Source organism: Mycteria americana, chromosome 2, assembly GCF_035582795.1.
Source record: "Mycteria americana isolate JAX WOST 10 ecotype Jacksonville Zoo and Gardens chromosome 2, USCA_MyAme_1.0, whole genome shotgun sequence".
NCBI classification, from domain to species: domain Eukaryota; kingdom Metazoa; phylum Chordata; class Aves; order Ciconiiformes; family Ciconiidae; genus Mycteria; species Mycteria americana.
The window spans coordinates 59,209,842-59,227,359 of NC_134366.1; the positions used below are offsets into that span (position 1 = coordinate 59,209,842).

At 38.6% G+C, this 17,518-nt stretch overlaps 1 protein-coding gene across 1 annotated transcript in view; it reads right to left on the reverse strand.

Annotated features, from left to right (window-relative positions):
* The window catches only part of SLC9A3 (solute carrier family 9 member A3), a 50,916-nt gene extending 33,472 nt beyond the window's left edge, over positions 1–17,444 (reverse strand). The window contains exon 1 of the mRNA XM_075495607.1: positions 17,249–17,444. Coding sequence (XP_075351722.1) covers positions 17,249–17,444 — 196 coding nt within the window. The remainder of the gene's footprint in view (positions 1–17,248) is intronic.
* Between the last annotated feature and the right edge of the window lie 74 nt (positions 17,445–17,518).

Sequence of the window (17,518 nt, forward strand, 5' to 3'; positions counted from 1 at the left end):
AGAACATAATGAAGTTTAAAAAGTCAGGTACAGTTTATCATAATTGTGCCAAATAGTTCTTTTTTGAAGGAGCAGTCCCACTGCAGTGCAAGTGTGGTAGCATTTGGCCCTTATGGAACTGAACGGCACTGAAAGAAAAATGGGAACAGTCAAAAATAATATTTCAAAATGAGAGCAAAGTACACATTAGAAACACCTTGAAGTATAGTAGAGGATATAAAACAGGACAGCAAAAGCATCATAAAACTGCTTCATTTCCTATGTAAAGTATTAGAGTTAAGTTTGAAAGACAATCTTCTTGCTCAAGTTAATATTCCCCACAGACTGAACTCAGACAAGGGTTACTATGAGTTTTCTGTGTTTAGGATGCTGTCAGTATATGATATTCTATACTGAATACAAATATAAAAAAGCACAGCTGAAAGGTATCACATACTAGAGCTACTCTGTATACAAAAGAATAAAAATATTATATTTCTGTCATAACCTCTTCCAATTACGTGTTAAAGGGTCAGAAATAACTGTAAGTAGCATTAGTGGTAATTTTCTGATCACTAAGGTAGTTTTGACTAAAATGATTGCCTGAGGGCTAAAAATCTGTCTGATTTTACAGTATAAATTAAAAAAGCATTTTGGGGAATGAAAACAAGGTAGAATTTACTTTCTGTTAATGGTATACATTGCAACTACTCCAGCTTTAAAATGATCTTTAAAAAGTCACTGAAATTTATTGACAGACAGTGAAAATATTTTTTTATTTTTAAAATACCAAACTATTTTCCAGTAACATGGGAAGAACTGAGTTAAATAAAGAAATGCCAAGAAATGCTGAGTTAACTCATTTCACACTATGAATTTTAGAAACTTTTTTCCTTTTTTTCACTTTAATATGATAAATGAATTAAAACAAACGTCTCCTTTTGGGAATGTTTTGGCTTTTGCTCATACAGATAAAGAACTGCAAAGAAATGGGTTACTAGTAATATATGGAAACAGTTGTTCTGGTGTCATGATAACTTGTGTAAAGAATTACCAAAGCCTGACCAGAAAACAGAACCAGTTCTTCTCCTTGGTTCAGGTCCACTGTACAAAGAAGAAAAAGAAGATGAAGAAGAAATAATTTAATCAATCCCAATAGTAGGTTGAAACTCTGAAAATTTCTTTATGCTATAGGGACTTCCTGTTCTTCCCCAGTACTGCTTCTTGCAGGGCACAGTAGGGATTGCTGCCTGTTGGGAAGGGCATGAGTGACATAATTAAAGCCTAAGGGCTAGGGGGAATAGCTATGAAGGCTGCTCCAAGTCATGGGGTAAGAAAGCACTTTTTTTCAAGCCTTGGTAGACTGCCTTGCTTCCTGCCCCCTACATTCCACCCTGGCAAGGTTTTACTTAGTACAACTGGAATAGCATGGGATTACAGTGGAAGTATTCCTGATTACAGCAGTAAATTAAATAAGCATTAGGGTATTCAAATTTAGCAGTAATGCTCACAGACAAAAAAAAACAAAACCACAAATGGCAAGTAGCTCTTGCTTAAAACTGAAAACAAGCTTAATTTGAGAGAACTTAAGAAAACACACCTGGCTAGTTTGCACTGAAAGTGAATACTACTGTGCACCCTGCAAGGCTTCAAAATTTGGCCAGAGTCTTATGTTGGAGGAAAGGCTCCAGCAGCTTGATAAGAGAAAAGTTTCATGATGGATTACAACTCTTGTACGTAATTTCAGAAATTCAAGTATGTTGTTTACGTGTGCTAGGAATTTGGTAATCTCAGATTTTCTAGATGAGATTATTTTTAACTAACAAGTTAGAAACACGTTTAAGAGAAACATTCCCTATTGCCATAAGGTGTCCAGAATGACAACAGATAAAGGATAGAGTCTTTTCCTAAGATTTTTACAGAGCTGTGGAATCTCCTCAGTGAAGGATTTGAGATTCTAAAGCTTTGTCAGGAAATGGAGAAGCAAGTAGAAACATTTTTCTATAAGAATGCTGGTGAAATCACTTGTCACTCACCTGTTTCTCCATATATGTGGAGTTTTACTTAATGACAGAATGGCTCTTTTAACATCAGTAGTGCTAGTCAGAAAGAAGATGGTAAGGAACTGAGCAAGGTGATATGTGGGAAAGAAATAGGCAAGGATTCTCATGTTACAATACTTGCACACTACTCTGTCTATTCGTTCCACAGAAGGTTAAGAAAGCACCATTTTCACCAATCAAGCCTGGGATTTTCTGACTTAGGCAATAGAGAGCAGAAAACTTTACATTCTTCCTTACTGAATGCACTCATTCCTGCCCATAAAGGAACTAATTTTGCTCAGAAATCCAGGAACATTGTTTATTGTTCCACAGATTTAAGAAGAGCAAAGAGGAGCTTAATTTATATCACTCTATCTTCTTGCAAATGGCTCTGAGATACTATCAGTCAATGTGCTTTAACATGGCTTTTAATTTTTGTCCTTACAGCTTTTCTGATGAAGTAATACGTTAACTTTCATACCTTCATTATCTCATTTGAGAGGTGAAGTACATGATGATAACAGCAGGAAGAACAGCAGTTTAAGTAGCATCCTTATACTGCAAAATGTAGTACATGGAAAATAGGGTTGATGTTTTGAAATGGGGTAGGAAGGTGATGATGATGAGACAGATCTTTTTTCAGTAATGCATTTGTGTTTTGTAGTGTATGTAGTAGGGAAAAATGAGAAAGGTTAGCATGCAAAAGGAATTTCACAAGGAGATTAGTTTGAAGTGATTTTCCACAGTGAAGAAAGAAAAAGGAGGGGAAAAAAACAACTTGCTTAAAGCTGTATTGGAAGTAGCTCACAACTCAAACCTTTTAGTTACTGAAGATTACTGCTTGTTTGAAGAAAAAAGGAGGGTAGAAACCAGAGACAAATCTCTTACTAGCTAAGAACATCCTAGAACAGACATAGACTAAACATGATATACATTACAAAGTCATACTAACATAGGATTCTTTGCTTTATATACGAAAATGTCCTTATGTAGTCATATCCCTTCTGACATGGGATAAAGATTTTGCATATATTCCTAAAAACATCTGTGCAAAAATTCATTTTTGGGGACCAGCAAGAATTCAGTATCAATCAAATGTTACACGTAGTATATGCACAGTAGTGCCTCTTTTGGTCTTCTGTTACCACATGTATATGAGCTAAACATCAGTACAAGCATAGAATAGTTTGGGTAGGAAGGGACCTTTAAAGGTCATCTGGTCCAGATTGGACCTGCAATGAGCAGGGACATCTTCAACTAGATCAGGTTACTCAGACCCCCATCCAACCTGACCTTGAATCTTTCCAGGAATGAGGCATCTACCACTTCTCTGGGCAACCTGTTCCAGTGTTTCACCACCCTCATCATAAAAAATTTCTTCCTTATATCTAGTCTGAATCTACCCCCTTTTAGCTTAAAACCATTACCCCTTGTCCTATCGCTACAGGTCCTACTAAAAAGTTTGTCCCCATCTTTCTTATAAGCCCCCTTTATATATTGAAAGGCCACAACAAGGTCTCCCGAGAGCCTTCTCTTCTCCAGGCTGAACAACTCCAACTCTCTCAGCCTTTCTTCACAGGAGAGGTGTTCCAGCCCTCTGATCATCTTTGTGGCTCTCCTCTGGACCTGCTCCAACAGGTCCATGTCTTTCCTGTACTGAGGACTTCAGTGCTGGACACAGTACTCCAGGTGGGGTCTCACCAGACCAGAGTACAGGGGCAGAATCACCTCCCTTGGCCTGTTGGCCATGCTTCTTTTGATGCAGCCCAGGATAAGGTTGGCCTTCTGGGTTGCGAGCGCACATTGTTGGCTCATGTCCAGTAAATGGAGTTAAATTATTTATACACAGATAAATCGTAAGTGAGAGAAAGCTTATAACTGAAAAAAAAAATTATGTATGTGGACTTAATTCTAAAAGGATTAGTGTAGCATCTTCATATATGTGTAAATACCAGGATAGATTCTGGAAAAAAAATGCTGGAGTGGAAGAGCATCAACCTGATTGAAAGACCTAGCTGAACTGACACTGCTTTATACCAACTATAAAATAAAAAATGCCGGTAGGTTCTTCCTGCTTTTGTTCTAAAACAGAAAGTGTTATGAACAGCCAAACTTCATAATTTTCTGCTAATATTGTTTTTTCCATTAATCTCTTGAAATCCTGTACCTGAATATACTGCTAGTCCTGATAGGGAGGGGAAAAAAAAAGATAAACAAATGTCAAGACAGAAGCCAAGTTGCAGCTGAATTTTCCTTAAATCTATGAATTCTCCACTTTGTCATGTTCACTAGCGTCTAAGTAATTATATGGTATACAGGATATATTATACTATTTTCATTTCAGTTATGAGTGTTTAGTTTGTCAGCAACTGAATCTGCTGGATGATTTATCTGTACTTCCATCATATTCTTAACTGATAAGCAGTTCCCAAAGTACGGGGCTCCTTAGGAGGCTTCTTTCAACCCCAGGTACACAACTACTGTTTTAGCCACTACAGCATGAACACTACTGTTGGCTGTAGTACTACTTCACTTGAGTATAATCATAAAACATTTATCAGATGAGGGCATATAGACAAGATTCTACTGACTTTCAACACATTGGAATGCTCCATCATGTGACAGAGAACACATGCTATACCAGGCAGTAAGAGGAAAATATAGCTATAGACCATTCATCCTTACTTTTGAGTAGGTCTTTCCTGACAGAAGAGCTTCAGTACACATACGCAAGCTGAGTTTCCACCTACAGTGGCATGTTTATCTTGGACGGGTTTTAATGTTTACTTCTAAATCACAATAAACAGAAGGAAACGTCATACTTACTCCTACTGTTTTTACATCCTCATACTTTCAAACACCAAACAACATTATTCAAGTGAACATGCCTTGAAAACTATGTTTTTTAGTAAGATCAGCTATGCTGTATTCCTTAGAATAGGCAGAAGAATTAAGATGCTTTATAGAGTGATCAAAAAGAATAGTTTTGTCTCAAAGCAAAAAGCTTTAGCTTTTCACTTAATTAGCATTTTCTTCAGTACAAGTATTCAAGACACGGAAACAAGATGTACTTCTGTTTACTGAAATGCTAGGGAGCATAAGGTTGCAAATAAGATTAATGTATTACATACTAATGAATTGCTGCTCCCCTTAACCCCATGATAAATGTGACAGCCCTTTTTTAGACTCATGTGAAGTGTAATAACCTCATCCTCAGACCAGAAAATATCTGAAAATTGATTGAATTAACTTGAGTGGGGTGGGGGAGAGGGAGAAGGTGAATTACGAAGCATTTATCTTTCACTGACTTCAATGCCATATCTATAACACTGTGAAGAAAAAAAAAATTGTATTTTCTGAACTTGCTATGTTCTTTATTTCTAATAAAAATTGTGGAAGAGTGCAGACCTTTTTTCTAAATATTATCAAGAAGGAAGTAACAAAACCAGCCTTCTCTTTCCAGACACTTTTACTGCATAAGCAATGTAAGTTTTCACCACTACAGGATACAGGTTTCAGGCTCTGTTACGGATGCTACACAACCACGTAGACAACTGGCCTGAGTGAGCTATCACCTTCCTTATTTTACAACCTATCTTTCGTTCTTGTCTTGAGTCATAAGAGAGATTGTACATGAGAGATTGTGGAACATAGAATTAAAAAGAAAAAAAAAAAAAGGTAAATACCAAAATAGAAGAGCAATTCAGACTCTGCAACTGTGGATAACTGCACCATTCTGGGTTTTTTAAACCTGTTAGGTATAATCATATACAGATTAGCAACAGTGCAGCAACTGGCAGATACATAATCCACCTTTAAAAAGCCCAGATAAAATGAAGATTTATAGGATTATTGGGAGCAGATAGAAAGGTGGCTCCCTGATTTGAAGGCATACTTAGCATAATATTGAAGAGAACAAAGCGATGCTGACTATTCATCTTGTCTAGGAAACGCCTTGTTAGTGGCAAAAAACCTAAGCCTTCCTATGCATGTTCTTTTTACACCTCCAAAAGATAACATCATCTAAGACACAATGTACTCCATGTAGAGCCCCCCTGGAGACTGGATGAGCCCCCCTGAAGAAAGATTGCCCAAGAGAAAAACTGTCCTCTTGAAGCTCTGTAGAGCAAAGTCTACAAAATCTTATATTGCTAATTCATAGTAAGAGATTATGACTAATGGATGTAGTGATAGAATCTGTCAGGCAGTAGTTTATGGCAAAATCCTTTCAATGAATGGAAGACATGTTAACAGAAAGTCTCTGATGATAGTAAAATATTTTCTTCTTTATCACAGAACAACAGAAATTAGGAAAATTAGAAATTAATTAATTAATTTCTTTCTTAGACAATGAATGTAAATATGTACATACTTTCTGCTTTTTTTCTTTTTCCCCTCACAATCTAATTACAACATTTTTATGCAACATATGTGATAGCACTCTTATCTGTAGCTTCCATCCTGCCCTTTCTCTCACAGTATCCTATCCTACTTTTTTCGTTATTGATCAGCGCACTGATCAACACAAAACTGTTCATTTTTTTTTTAAATGTAGACTCTCTTATTCAGTTTGTTACACTAGAAAGATTGCGCATGCAACTTAAATTAGTTGTTTGCCTATAAAAATATCTGTGATTGTTTTTCCACATGGTATTTATGGTAGCAAGTATTAAAGAAACATGATAATAAACACAGTATTTATGCAATATTTTTACTTAGAAAAAGAATACACTATCCTCCATTAATGATCATCCATGGCAACTAATCTAAACAGATAACTGATCTCAAAAATATCTTCACCTACACTCCAGTAATGTACCTTGTCGAAATACCAGTTCAATAGTCAAAATGTTCTCCTATCCAGAGTCAGAGCTTGCACAGCCTTTTGAGAAGTGAAATGAAGATAGGAGACAAATGAATATCATATAAGGAAGTGATAGGAGACCATCACGGCCATAACTATCATGGACTTGGAAAATTACTTGTCCTTCCTGTAGGAGAGGAAAGAACTATAATGATGGAATATCCACCCACATAGTTTTGCCTGAGAGGGTTTTTTTTGTGTGATTCATTGGTTTGGGGTTTTAACTTTTTGTTTGTTTGTTTTGGGATTTTTTTTTGCGGGGAACAAAGGCAGTCTTCTTGAGAAAAATCCCATTATAAATGGGGAAACTGAGATAGGATTCTAAAGTACCAGTGTTGCAATTAAGGTAAGTGGAAGACCCAGAAGTAATACCTACCTAATACAGAGGAGGACTGCAGAAGTGTGCTTTCTGGTATACAGTTGTGGACAGAAGAGAGATTTGTAGGAAGCAGGGAACACTACAATGACCACCTCCAGATTTACACATGTTCCTGCTGAATCAGCTAGCTACTGCTTGAGCTTGGTACTACCAGTTAATAGATCTCACTGCACATTCTCATCAAGTAATAGTATTCATCAAAATGTTAGTTCATCCTGCAGAATGGTTTGTCTAAAATAAGAGATGGAACTCATCCTGTATCAGCTAAGAGAAAGCAGAAGAGTGGGTGACATACAAGTGAGAGCCATTTGGATCAGAAAATTGAAGCCATTCTGATCAGAAAGCACCCAGGTTACAGGAGAGCTGAACTTTATGTTTGTAACTTTTCATTCCTTTCTTTAATTCATGATGGCATGGCTATCATGGCCACCATATGGCCACCACGTATTCTCCTCTCCTCTGTATATTACCATGCGATTTTGCTCCAGTTAATCAAAGTATACTGATTCCATCAAAACAGCATGAAGAAGTGTTCCTTTCGTTGACCAGGTAGGGTGTGGATAAAGTTCCATCCATGTGTGAACATGCTAATCCAAAGATCAGGATCTGCAGGCCTAACTGATAGAGCAACTAATTCTGGAAACCATTTCCAGACTCATGAAGGACAAGAAATTCCTCAGGAGTAGTCAGCATGGCTTCACAAAGAGGAAGTAATGCTTGACCCACATGGTTAACTTACATGATTAAATGACAGGCCTGGTAGATGAGGGGAGAGCAGTGGCTAGTGTCTACTGGGCCTTCAGTAAGGGCTGTGACACTGTCTCCTATAAGAGCCTCATAGCCCCTCAAGTTGTTGCCATAGGGGCTGGATGAGCAGACAGCGAGGTGGATTGAAAACTGGCTGAATTGCCAGGCCCTGAGGGTGGTGATCAGCAGCGGGAAGTCTAGTTGGAGGCCAATAACTAGCATGTACCCTGGGGGGAGAGGAAAGGGGGGGGCACATACTCAATCCAGTCCTGTTTAACATCTTCGTTAGTGATCTGCATGATGGGGCAGAGCATACCCTCAGCAAGTTTTCCAATGACACTAAGTTGGGAGGAGTAGCTGATAGGCCAGAGGGTTGTGCTACCATCCAGAGCACAACATCCAGAGGAACCTCAATAGGCTGGAGAAATGGGCTGACAGGAACCTCAGGAATTTTAGCAAGAAGTACAAAGTCCCGCACCTGGCGAGGAACAACCCCACGCATCAGCTATATGCGGGGGGCCACCCAGCTGGAAAGCAGCTTGACAGAAAAGGACCTGGGGATCCTGGTGGACACCAAGTTGAACATGAGCCAGCAATATGTGCTTGTAGCAGAGGAGACTACCAGTATCCTGGGCTGCATTAGGCAAAATATTGCCAGCAGGTTGAGGGAGGTGCTCCTTCCCCTCTACCCAGCACTGGTGAGACCACCCCTGGAATACCGTGTCCAGTTCTGGGCTCCTCCGTACCAGAGAGACATGAACATACTGGACAGACTCCAGTGAAGGGCCATGAAGATGATTAAGGGACTGGAGCATCTCTCCTATGAAGAAAGGCTGAGAGAGCTGGTGCTGTTTAGCCTGGAGAAGAGAAGGCTCAAGCGGGAATCTCATCCATGTATATAAACACCTGAAGGGAGGCTGCAAAGAGGATGGAGCCAGGCTCTTTTCAGTGATGTCCAGTGACAGGACCAGAGGCAATGGGCACAAACTGAAACACAAGACAGCTGAACATCAGGAAACACTTTTTCACTGTGAGGGTGGCCGAGCATTGGCACAGGTTGCCCAGAAGGGTTGTGGAGTCTCCATCTTTGGAGATATTCAAAAGCTGTCTGGATGTGGTCCTGGGCAAACAGCTGTAGGTTGTCCTGGTTGAAGTTGGATCAGATGATCTCCAGAGGTCCCTTCCAACCTCAACCATTCTGTGATTCTATGATTCTGTGAACTCTATAGGGGTCCCAGTGTGCAGCAAAATATAAAACTGTGTTGTTACAGGACAGTATGCATGTATTCCTGTGTTCTTTCTCCCTAGCCATCAGCTTCAGAGACAGTTATGTCACAGCAGCAGTGTATCACTGACTTAAGCCTTAAACACAGTCACTTATCACTGACTGACCCAATTTGAAAGATTACTTTCCCTCAGTTCACTACTGTCCCAGAACTAAGCAGGATGGAATAGCTGAGGACCAGAGCTATCTCAGTGGAAAATCTGGCAACTTAGTTCAAACCAAGTCCTATAGTAGTTTAAACTACAGACTATGCATCAGAACAGAAGAGCAAGCATTCAAACACGGTTTCATTCACTCTGGCATGAATATTGTAACCACTGAAACCACTAAATAACATTTATTAAATCAGTTTGTTAAGCATGTGTCTAAGCTGTCAAGGCCTGAAAATCCACATCCAGATATTCATCAATACTGCTATTCCACTGGAGTAGGAGGATTGTAATAACTCCATAATACAACTATATTTAGTTTTATGTATGATCACGTAACAACTATACTTCCAGTATAACTGTTAGTACAGATGTACTTACATTAACATAAAGCCATCTTATATCAGCCTATGTCATCTAGTCCCTGGAATACTATTATACCACCAAACCAATGTAACAATATTCATTTTAATAAACGAATTAGAATGTTTTAAGTCTGACAAAATAGTTAACGTGAAATCAGTTTTGTGTTTAGACAAGTCCCTCCATCAGTTTACAATCTGTTGGCACCTGGGAGATTTTCATTATGAAATCTTACTGGTTCAAGACCTTTACAGGTTACTGAATATTTAATATTTGCCTCAAAGTCCAACTTTTGGAAGTGAATGACTCCATAAAGCTTCCACTTTCCACCACTTTAAAAAAACTATAATTGAAGCAGAGAAAATCATAACCAAATGTTTTTGAAAATCAGTATACAATCTACTGGGAGATTTTTCTTTCTTGGTGTCTGACTACTGCTGTTTTAACATTTGGGGTTGACAAAAGGCCGAGGCATTTTTTCTTTCAATAGATAAAAGCAGAAGAACTCACCTAGGCACATATTAGTGAATCTAGAATGACTTCTTCTACTTTCAGTTATTGGAAGGAGAAAACTCTCCAGATCTATCTACTTAAAACCCCTGCTTTTGCATAGACCTTTCAGCATATTTTCCAGTTTTCTTCTCCCATGAATAAACATTAAATATTCGTGCCTTAATTGAAAATGTTTCCACTCAAGGTCTTGCATTCCATCTTAGTCGGCTCTTCCTTGTCAGCCTGTAGTTTCGGTATTTATGACCCTACACTGCTTTACATAGCAGCCAACTGGGTATCAAGTCACTCCTTTTATAGGGGTGAATACTCTTAAGCTGTTTTACAAAAGGTATCAAAATATTACAACACAGCCAACCAGCCATGCTCTGCAGTTTGCCAAGGCTGTTTTAATGGTCTGTAATTTTAAATGGGTGCCACTTGTTAGCAAGCTGAAGAATAATTAGAGTCCCTAGTTCTTTGGGACATTAGCTTAACTGCACTACTGCAGAGACATGAGAAAAATCAGAGAGAATGTCCTGAAAGAGCAAAAAGAATATCCAGATAAGAAATATTCTTCTATGACTTTGGACTCAGCACTTCATCTTGAAATAGAACAAGCCATACAGAAGGTACAGAAGAACTCATTAATCTATTACCCCATTATGTCAGTGCAATTAACATGGTAAATAGGGGGAAAAGAAGTTTTGTATTTGAATTAAAAACATTTCTTTAAGCAAACTGGTGGTGAGACTCACTGACTTTTGATAGACTTCTGGTGGTATGAGTCAAAACAACTTTCTTACTGCCAGGTCAAAGTAATAATTCAGGATTTCCAATACCAGCTTCGCCACTAAGCATCTCTAACACACAAAGCTCCACAAAAACAAAGGGGACCTCACAAAGCCTTTCACTTGAAGAACCTGTGTACACCTGAAAGGATTTGCTGCTTGCACTTATTACTTGCAGGCCTGTGGTCTGCTGCATTACCACATGAGAGATTTACAGTCACTTCGGGGGTTTGTAGATCACTCTTAGTAATAAGTGGCTTTAGCTCTGAAGACAGTAAATCAATGGTTTCAACAATCTTAAGACTACAGTATTAAAAGGATTCCATTGTTCTACAGAGAACGCCGAGCACTTTGCACACAGGTGCCTGAAAGTAATTGATGGCAGAGATCCTTTCTTAGGTATGCATGCCTGGACTGTATTCAATTCAGGACCATTCTCAAAATGCCATTGTTTTCTTATGTAATTCACACAAGTTGCCATTGTACATTTGCTGTTCTTCAGGGGATGTAATCTGAACCTTGTCGAATTATACTGTCCTGATATCTTCTTCCCTACTCTAAATAATTAAGACTTGAGACTTGCAAGTCTTGGAGGGGGAGGGGGAAGGGGAAGAAGAGAGAAGTGTGTTTCAGGGAGGCAGGAAGGACAGGAAAAGGATGAGTAAGGTACAAGAGTAAAATGGAAATGAAATGTGGAAATAAATTTAATAAAGATATGGCTTACACAGATGTTCCTAGGACTGGAAATGCTAAGCTATTATTCTATGTTGGAAATGTTCTTTTCAGCTGCCTAAAATGTTGCATACAAAAGATAATTCCTTAGAAGGCGTAGATTTTACAGTACTTAACATTCCTAGCTCACAGGTATTCTAAACAGCACTTTGCAAGAGGAAATACAGCATCTTACTAAAATGAAGACACCCCAGTTATATAATATAGTTGCCAGCACAAATTTATAGCATTTCTATGTAACTGTTTTTTAAGATAGATAATAAAAGGCTATATCCAGGAAGGAAATGCATATGCCTCTCTTGTAAGTATGCCAACCTGTTCCAGCTTCTACTGAGTTCACAATAAAACTAAAAGGTATTTTTTTTCCTTGTTATCTTGTTCAGGCTATGGGGGAAGGTAGCCAAGTCCAGACTTCCTAGTCACAATGCAAAGTCCTTTTTCATATTATCACTTACTAATGAAGGTAGCTTTTAACAAGCACTACAATCAATGACAAAGCTGATAGTTTAAGCTTTGCAGGGTCTGGTAGTATCCTCACCATTTGAGTCTCTGACTCCATTTTCAGTTAAATACTTCCAATAAAGTTCTGCTAAGCATCCTTCAACATTCTTCCTAACGATGTTATTTACTGAAGAATTGCCAACAGAAGAGCTATTCTCACATGTTTTTGCTTTTATTAAAACAATACCCTAAATTACCTTCTCTAAGTAATTGACAATTTTCACTAGTGCTAAAATGCCAGGAGGCGAAACTTGGGAGTCAAATGGGCTTTTGTTTTGACAGTTTGCTTTGGAGGGAGGGGTATTGATTTTTTTTCAAAGAAAATATTGCCCCAGGAATCTAAATTGGATGCGTTGTTAGACCTGCATGTCACAGTTCCTTCCCTAGCCCATCCCTAACATGCTTAAAATTCTCCACAGCAATTGTTTGTGTTAACAAAATATTCTTAAGAGCTCCTTTCTCAGAGCAGTTTGAGACAATATGAATGGGTCTGGGTATGCAGAAACTAGAGCATTTGTAGGAACCCATATCTCTGTAAGCTTAGAGATACAGTGTGCTTTACAGCTCATGTCCTCCTGGGGTTTCAAGAGCTGATGGACTCAACAAGCCCATCTGACACAGTATCTTTTTGAGATATCGCTAGGCCAGCCTTCTCCTAAGTGTTTGTTCATTGTTATTGAATCACTTCTTCCCCCTCCTCCAAAGCATTGCGGCATTCCTGAAGATGGATTTACCAGCTGCCCTGGATTCAAGTTTCACTCCCACTTTTAAATTTCTAATATAAAAGCCTTTAGAATTTATGCATAACTACACAGACATTAAAAAAAAAAAAAAGCTTTTGTGACATTCTTAGACTCGGCATAAACTATACTAACAAAAACAGTTGGCAAGAGGTTTGACTCACAGATAATGAAAAGGCTATGTACCCTTCCTCATTCCTGTTCATATTCTCCCACCATTTCTTACAGCGGAGCAAGTTCAGGGGGCTAAACAGACAGAAAGACTGCTTTGTAGGAGTTTTTTATTTTATTTTGGGACAAGCAATTAACTATCCTTCTGAGAAATGTTATAGTACACAAAAGGATTTAAACCATGAGTAGGAATTTTACAAGTTCCCCACCATAACCTCCAATGAAAATATACATACAATCTCTGTCTCCTAGGATTTTGAACAAGTATAGAAGCACGCAGTGGATATCCCCCAAGTAAAAAGCATACTTTTTTTTTGCAATAGACATGACCTCAGAAATATCCTTAGAAAAAATTGTATACAATATTCAGAGTTTAAACTATTTCTTCTCTTGCCCAGTTTTAGCTCCTGAGCTGATTATTCCTCTCCTTTTACTTGTTTCCAAAGTTGTTTTCTGATCTCCCTCCTACTTCTGGCTTTTTCGGTAGAGACTTTCCTGCCACTGTATCTTCTACATGTCTGTTTATTAAAAGGTTATTTTCAAGATGCGATCTATTAAAGGTGTATAAAGAAGGAGGAGAGCACATGACGAAGTGAAGTTAGAAAGCATGTGCAAGGCTGGTCAGTGTGCACGTGTCTTTAATCTTAAATCAGAACTATACTGTGCAAGTATGTTGATTAAAAATGTTACATCCTTTATCAACATAGTTACAGTAGGAAATGCCCTAGTCTATAACTATATATACATGCATGTATGTATTTGTATTTTTTTTCATTGGTATTGCTTGTTTCACCTAGAGAACTGAGGTACCAGGAAGTGGATGCCTGAAGTCCCCTAGGAGGGTTCTCAGCTATACCTCATGTACCTTCTTCATGCAGATAAGATGTTTTTCTGGCTTAGCTTTAGACATGTAAGTAGTTTATTGGCCTTATCCCATAAGGATACTCATTCGTAGTGATAAGAGAGCCTATCAAAAGAGGAAATAAAGATCATTAGCCAAAGTGGAACACTGTGTACCTTAGAATGAAGAGTCGGAACATTTCAAATGCAGAGGGTCAAATCAAATCAATTACAGTATGTAAAACAGTACACTGAGGCATCAGAAGTTTCATAGTAGACACAAGCATATTATTTCCTATAGTGCATGAAAGCCAGCTGTATGAAGACTTCTTTCACAGTTTCATTTGTAGCAATACCTAGACTTGCCTGAGAGATACAAGTATTCTTCACATGAAAAGACTAAAATAGCAGCTTCCTTCCCACAAAGCCCAGAACGGTAGGCACTTTTTCATGTATTTGGGATTCTTACGAGATTTCACGTACAATAGTTTATGTTGCAGAATACCTTGTCCGCACCAATTTACATTCTGAATGTACACAACATGAACTTCAAGTCCCAGAAAATCCACAAGAATCTCCTATTAAATACACCTTTCCCCAAGCCATATAACATCATGAACTGAAATTTAAAAAAAACCAAACCAACCAAATCAAACGACCAAATCAAACCAAAACAAACCATAAAACGCTAAGGTTATTCTGAAGCAAGAGAAGGCAAAGTATTCTCATATATTTTTCATCCCCAGCTACCAATTGCAATTCCCAGAACACCTTTTGCTGACCCAGTTGCCTAACATCCACCAGTAAAATACCTCTCCCAACCTCTGTAGCCATGGAGAAGTGAGCTTGCATGTATAAGAACAGCTCCTCCCCTGCTGAAAAACCCACAGTAAATCCAGCATTTTGACTCCACTACCTTTGCACTCCTTCAGGTAGTAAAGCAAGAGACACAAGGGCAGGTGTTCTATATTTTATTCCTCAGTTCTTTTCTGTCTGCTTTTTGAATGTATGAAACCTCTTTGATCCAGCATAGCATTTTTGCCATTCAAAATCTTCTGATAGATTTCTGGTCTACTTTCCAGGACCCTTGACACACCAAGGCAGATAGATAGAAGGCTGACAAGCTGGTTTTTTCAGTTCCCTTTCTCATTGACTTACATGAACACCTTCATGCTTTCTTCATTAATAAGCTGTTGAACAGTAAGTGTACATTTCTGCTTATCTGTATTTTATTTGTGACTGGAAGGGAAAGCAGGAGCATTCATAGACTCTCAGTGGAATACAGCAGTTGTCCATTGCTTCTTCAGAGGCAATATCCAGAGTAGTACAGGATTGCAATTACAAATGTGAAGAGAGAAAAGAATGAAGCTTGAGAGCTTTGGGGAAGAAAAACGATGGAGTTGATGATAGATACTATCTACTAGTAAGTGACATGCTCTGTGCAGCTGTGAAAGAAGTGCAAAGAATTTAAAAACAACCAGCAACATTCAGCTCCTGAACTCCAAGGACAATTAGTGCTTTATCAAGAGTTTATACTGAGGATTTCATGGTAAAATGGCTCATCTTAACAAAAGCTAATCTTAATCCAGGCCATTGTAATTTAAAGATAGGACAATCTAACTGTCCTGTTAGCTGCATTGGATTTCTGACATAGCACTGATATGGCTGTGCAGCACTAATATTACTCTGTACAACTGTGGCATATGTACAAAGCAGCAAAGTCTTAATAACACAAAGGGCAAATACTTATTTAGAAGAGCATCTCAAGAAGAAGGTTCAAATGAGCAATCTGTGTTTAGTTAGCACAATTTTATAGGGATTCAGTGTTGTCACTGTTTTTCCCTGTAGCTGGTTCCCCCAGCTTTCTACTTGATATAACCCACCAATAAAACTCAATCAAAACAAAACTGTATTTTTATGTAATCTAGGTAATGCAGCAACCATCTGAACACAAACTATTTGCAAGGCGTAGTCCCACAGTGATTCAGATAAAGTTATTTAGTTATATATTATGGTTAAGCAAGTGAAACAGAAGATGCAGGTATCACTGAAAAATGCTTTACAATATCACCGCTACATAAGTTACTCCTCATTTTTACGGTGTTTTATTTGGATTTGGAGACAGCATTTTCCACCCAAGTCTTACTGTGCTTATGTGCTAGACAGAATATACCTAAATACACCTTTTCACATCTTCCATTCTCTGTGACATGCAAAATCCATGGAATGTGATTCTGGTATCCAAATTAGTATTAACAGTACAAGTACAGAAAAGTCGTAGTAGGATTTTCAGTTGATCATACCTTCTGAGTTGAGACTGATTTTAGAGATAATTTATTGAAAATTGAAAATGGCATTTGCAATGTCAGCCAAACCGGAGGTCTGTTTTTAGATCCAAAGGTGAAAGGACTGAAAATAATAGTTTCAAGCAAATAAAATACATTCCAATTAAACAGTGACTCTTCTAGTTCAGCAAACAGTATTATTAATATAAGATTGCTTTTGGAAAAGTCACAAAGTTCAGAACACAAGAGCTAGAGCATTCATATAAATTCACTTAAGGTACACTGAAGTTAGACTAAATCCTTGCTTTTCACTGATTCCAATTTCTTGAAGAAAATTCTGTGTGCTCTAAAACTTGTGTTTGTTCAACTGCATCAAATGGTCTGATATTACCTTTCTCTATAAACTACGCTCTTTCACTAATTCAGCAATGCACTGCAAAGGAGAGAATGCTAAGTTCGTATGCGTAGTTTACAGCATTTATTTTTGGTGGTGCTAGCTAATATAGCTACCAATCATAATCAGGAGAACAGCATATCGTAAACTGGAATAGGTATTGTATAAGCAGTAAGGCCCCATTTCTGTTTCACTTCTGCAGAAAGTTTTTCCTGGGAGCAACAGTAATGCAAGGTTTCAAGGAATTGCAAGGGTTTGCAAGGAGTCAGATGCAGAAGCCACAGCCCTAGGCGCTGAAAATGAACTAGGTAACCCACTGGGGTAGGTGAAAATCACACTGCTAAGCACCCTGTAGGGCAGTATTAAGAAATCAGGACAGAGTACAACAAACCCCCTGAAAACGGGTCAGTGGACTTATAATAAGCTTTCTTCATTTATGTTGGGTGGGAGAAAGGGAAGGGAAGGGAAAGGGAGAGGACATGTAACTCCGGACTCACCGATTTTGGCCAAGCTGGCCACAAGTATCCAGAGTGTAATGATGTAAGGGTCCTTGACGTGATGCCATTTGAAAGAGACGATGGCAAAGCTTTGAGGCTGGCTGCTATTTTTAGCGCTTTCCGAGCTTCTCTGTCCCAGCGCCGCCGGGAGAGCCATCAGCCCCAGGAGGAACGCCACTCCAGATACCTGCCTCATCTCCAAGCCACGCACCAAAATCCTGCTTCCCCTTCCCGGAGAAATCCCGCCTCTTCGGAGGTCCTTGGGGGCGA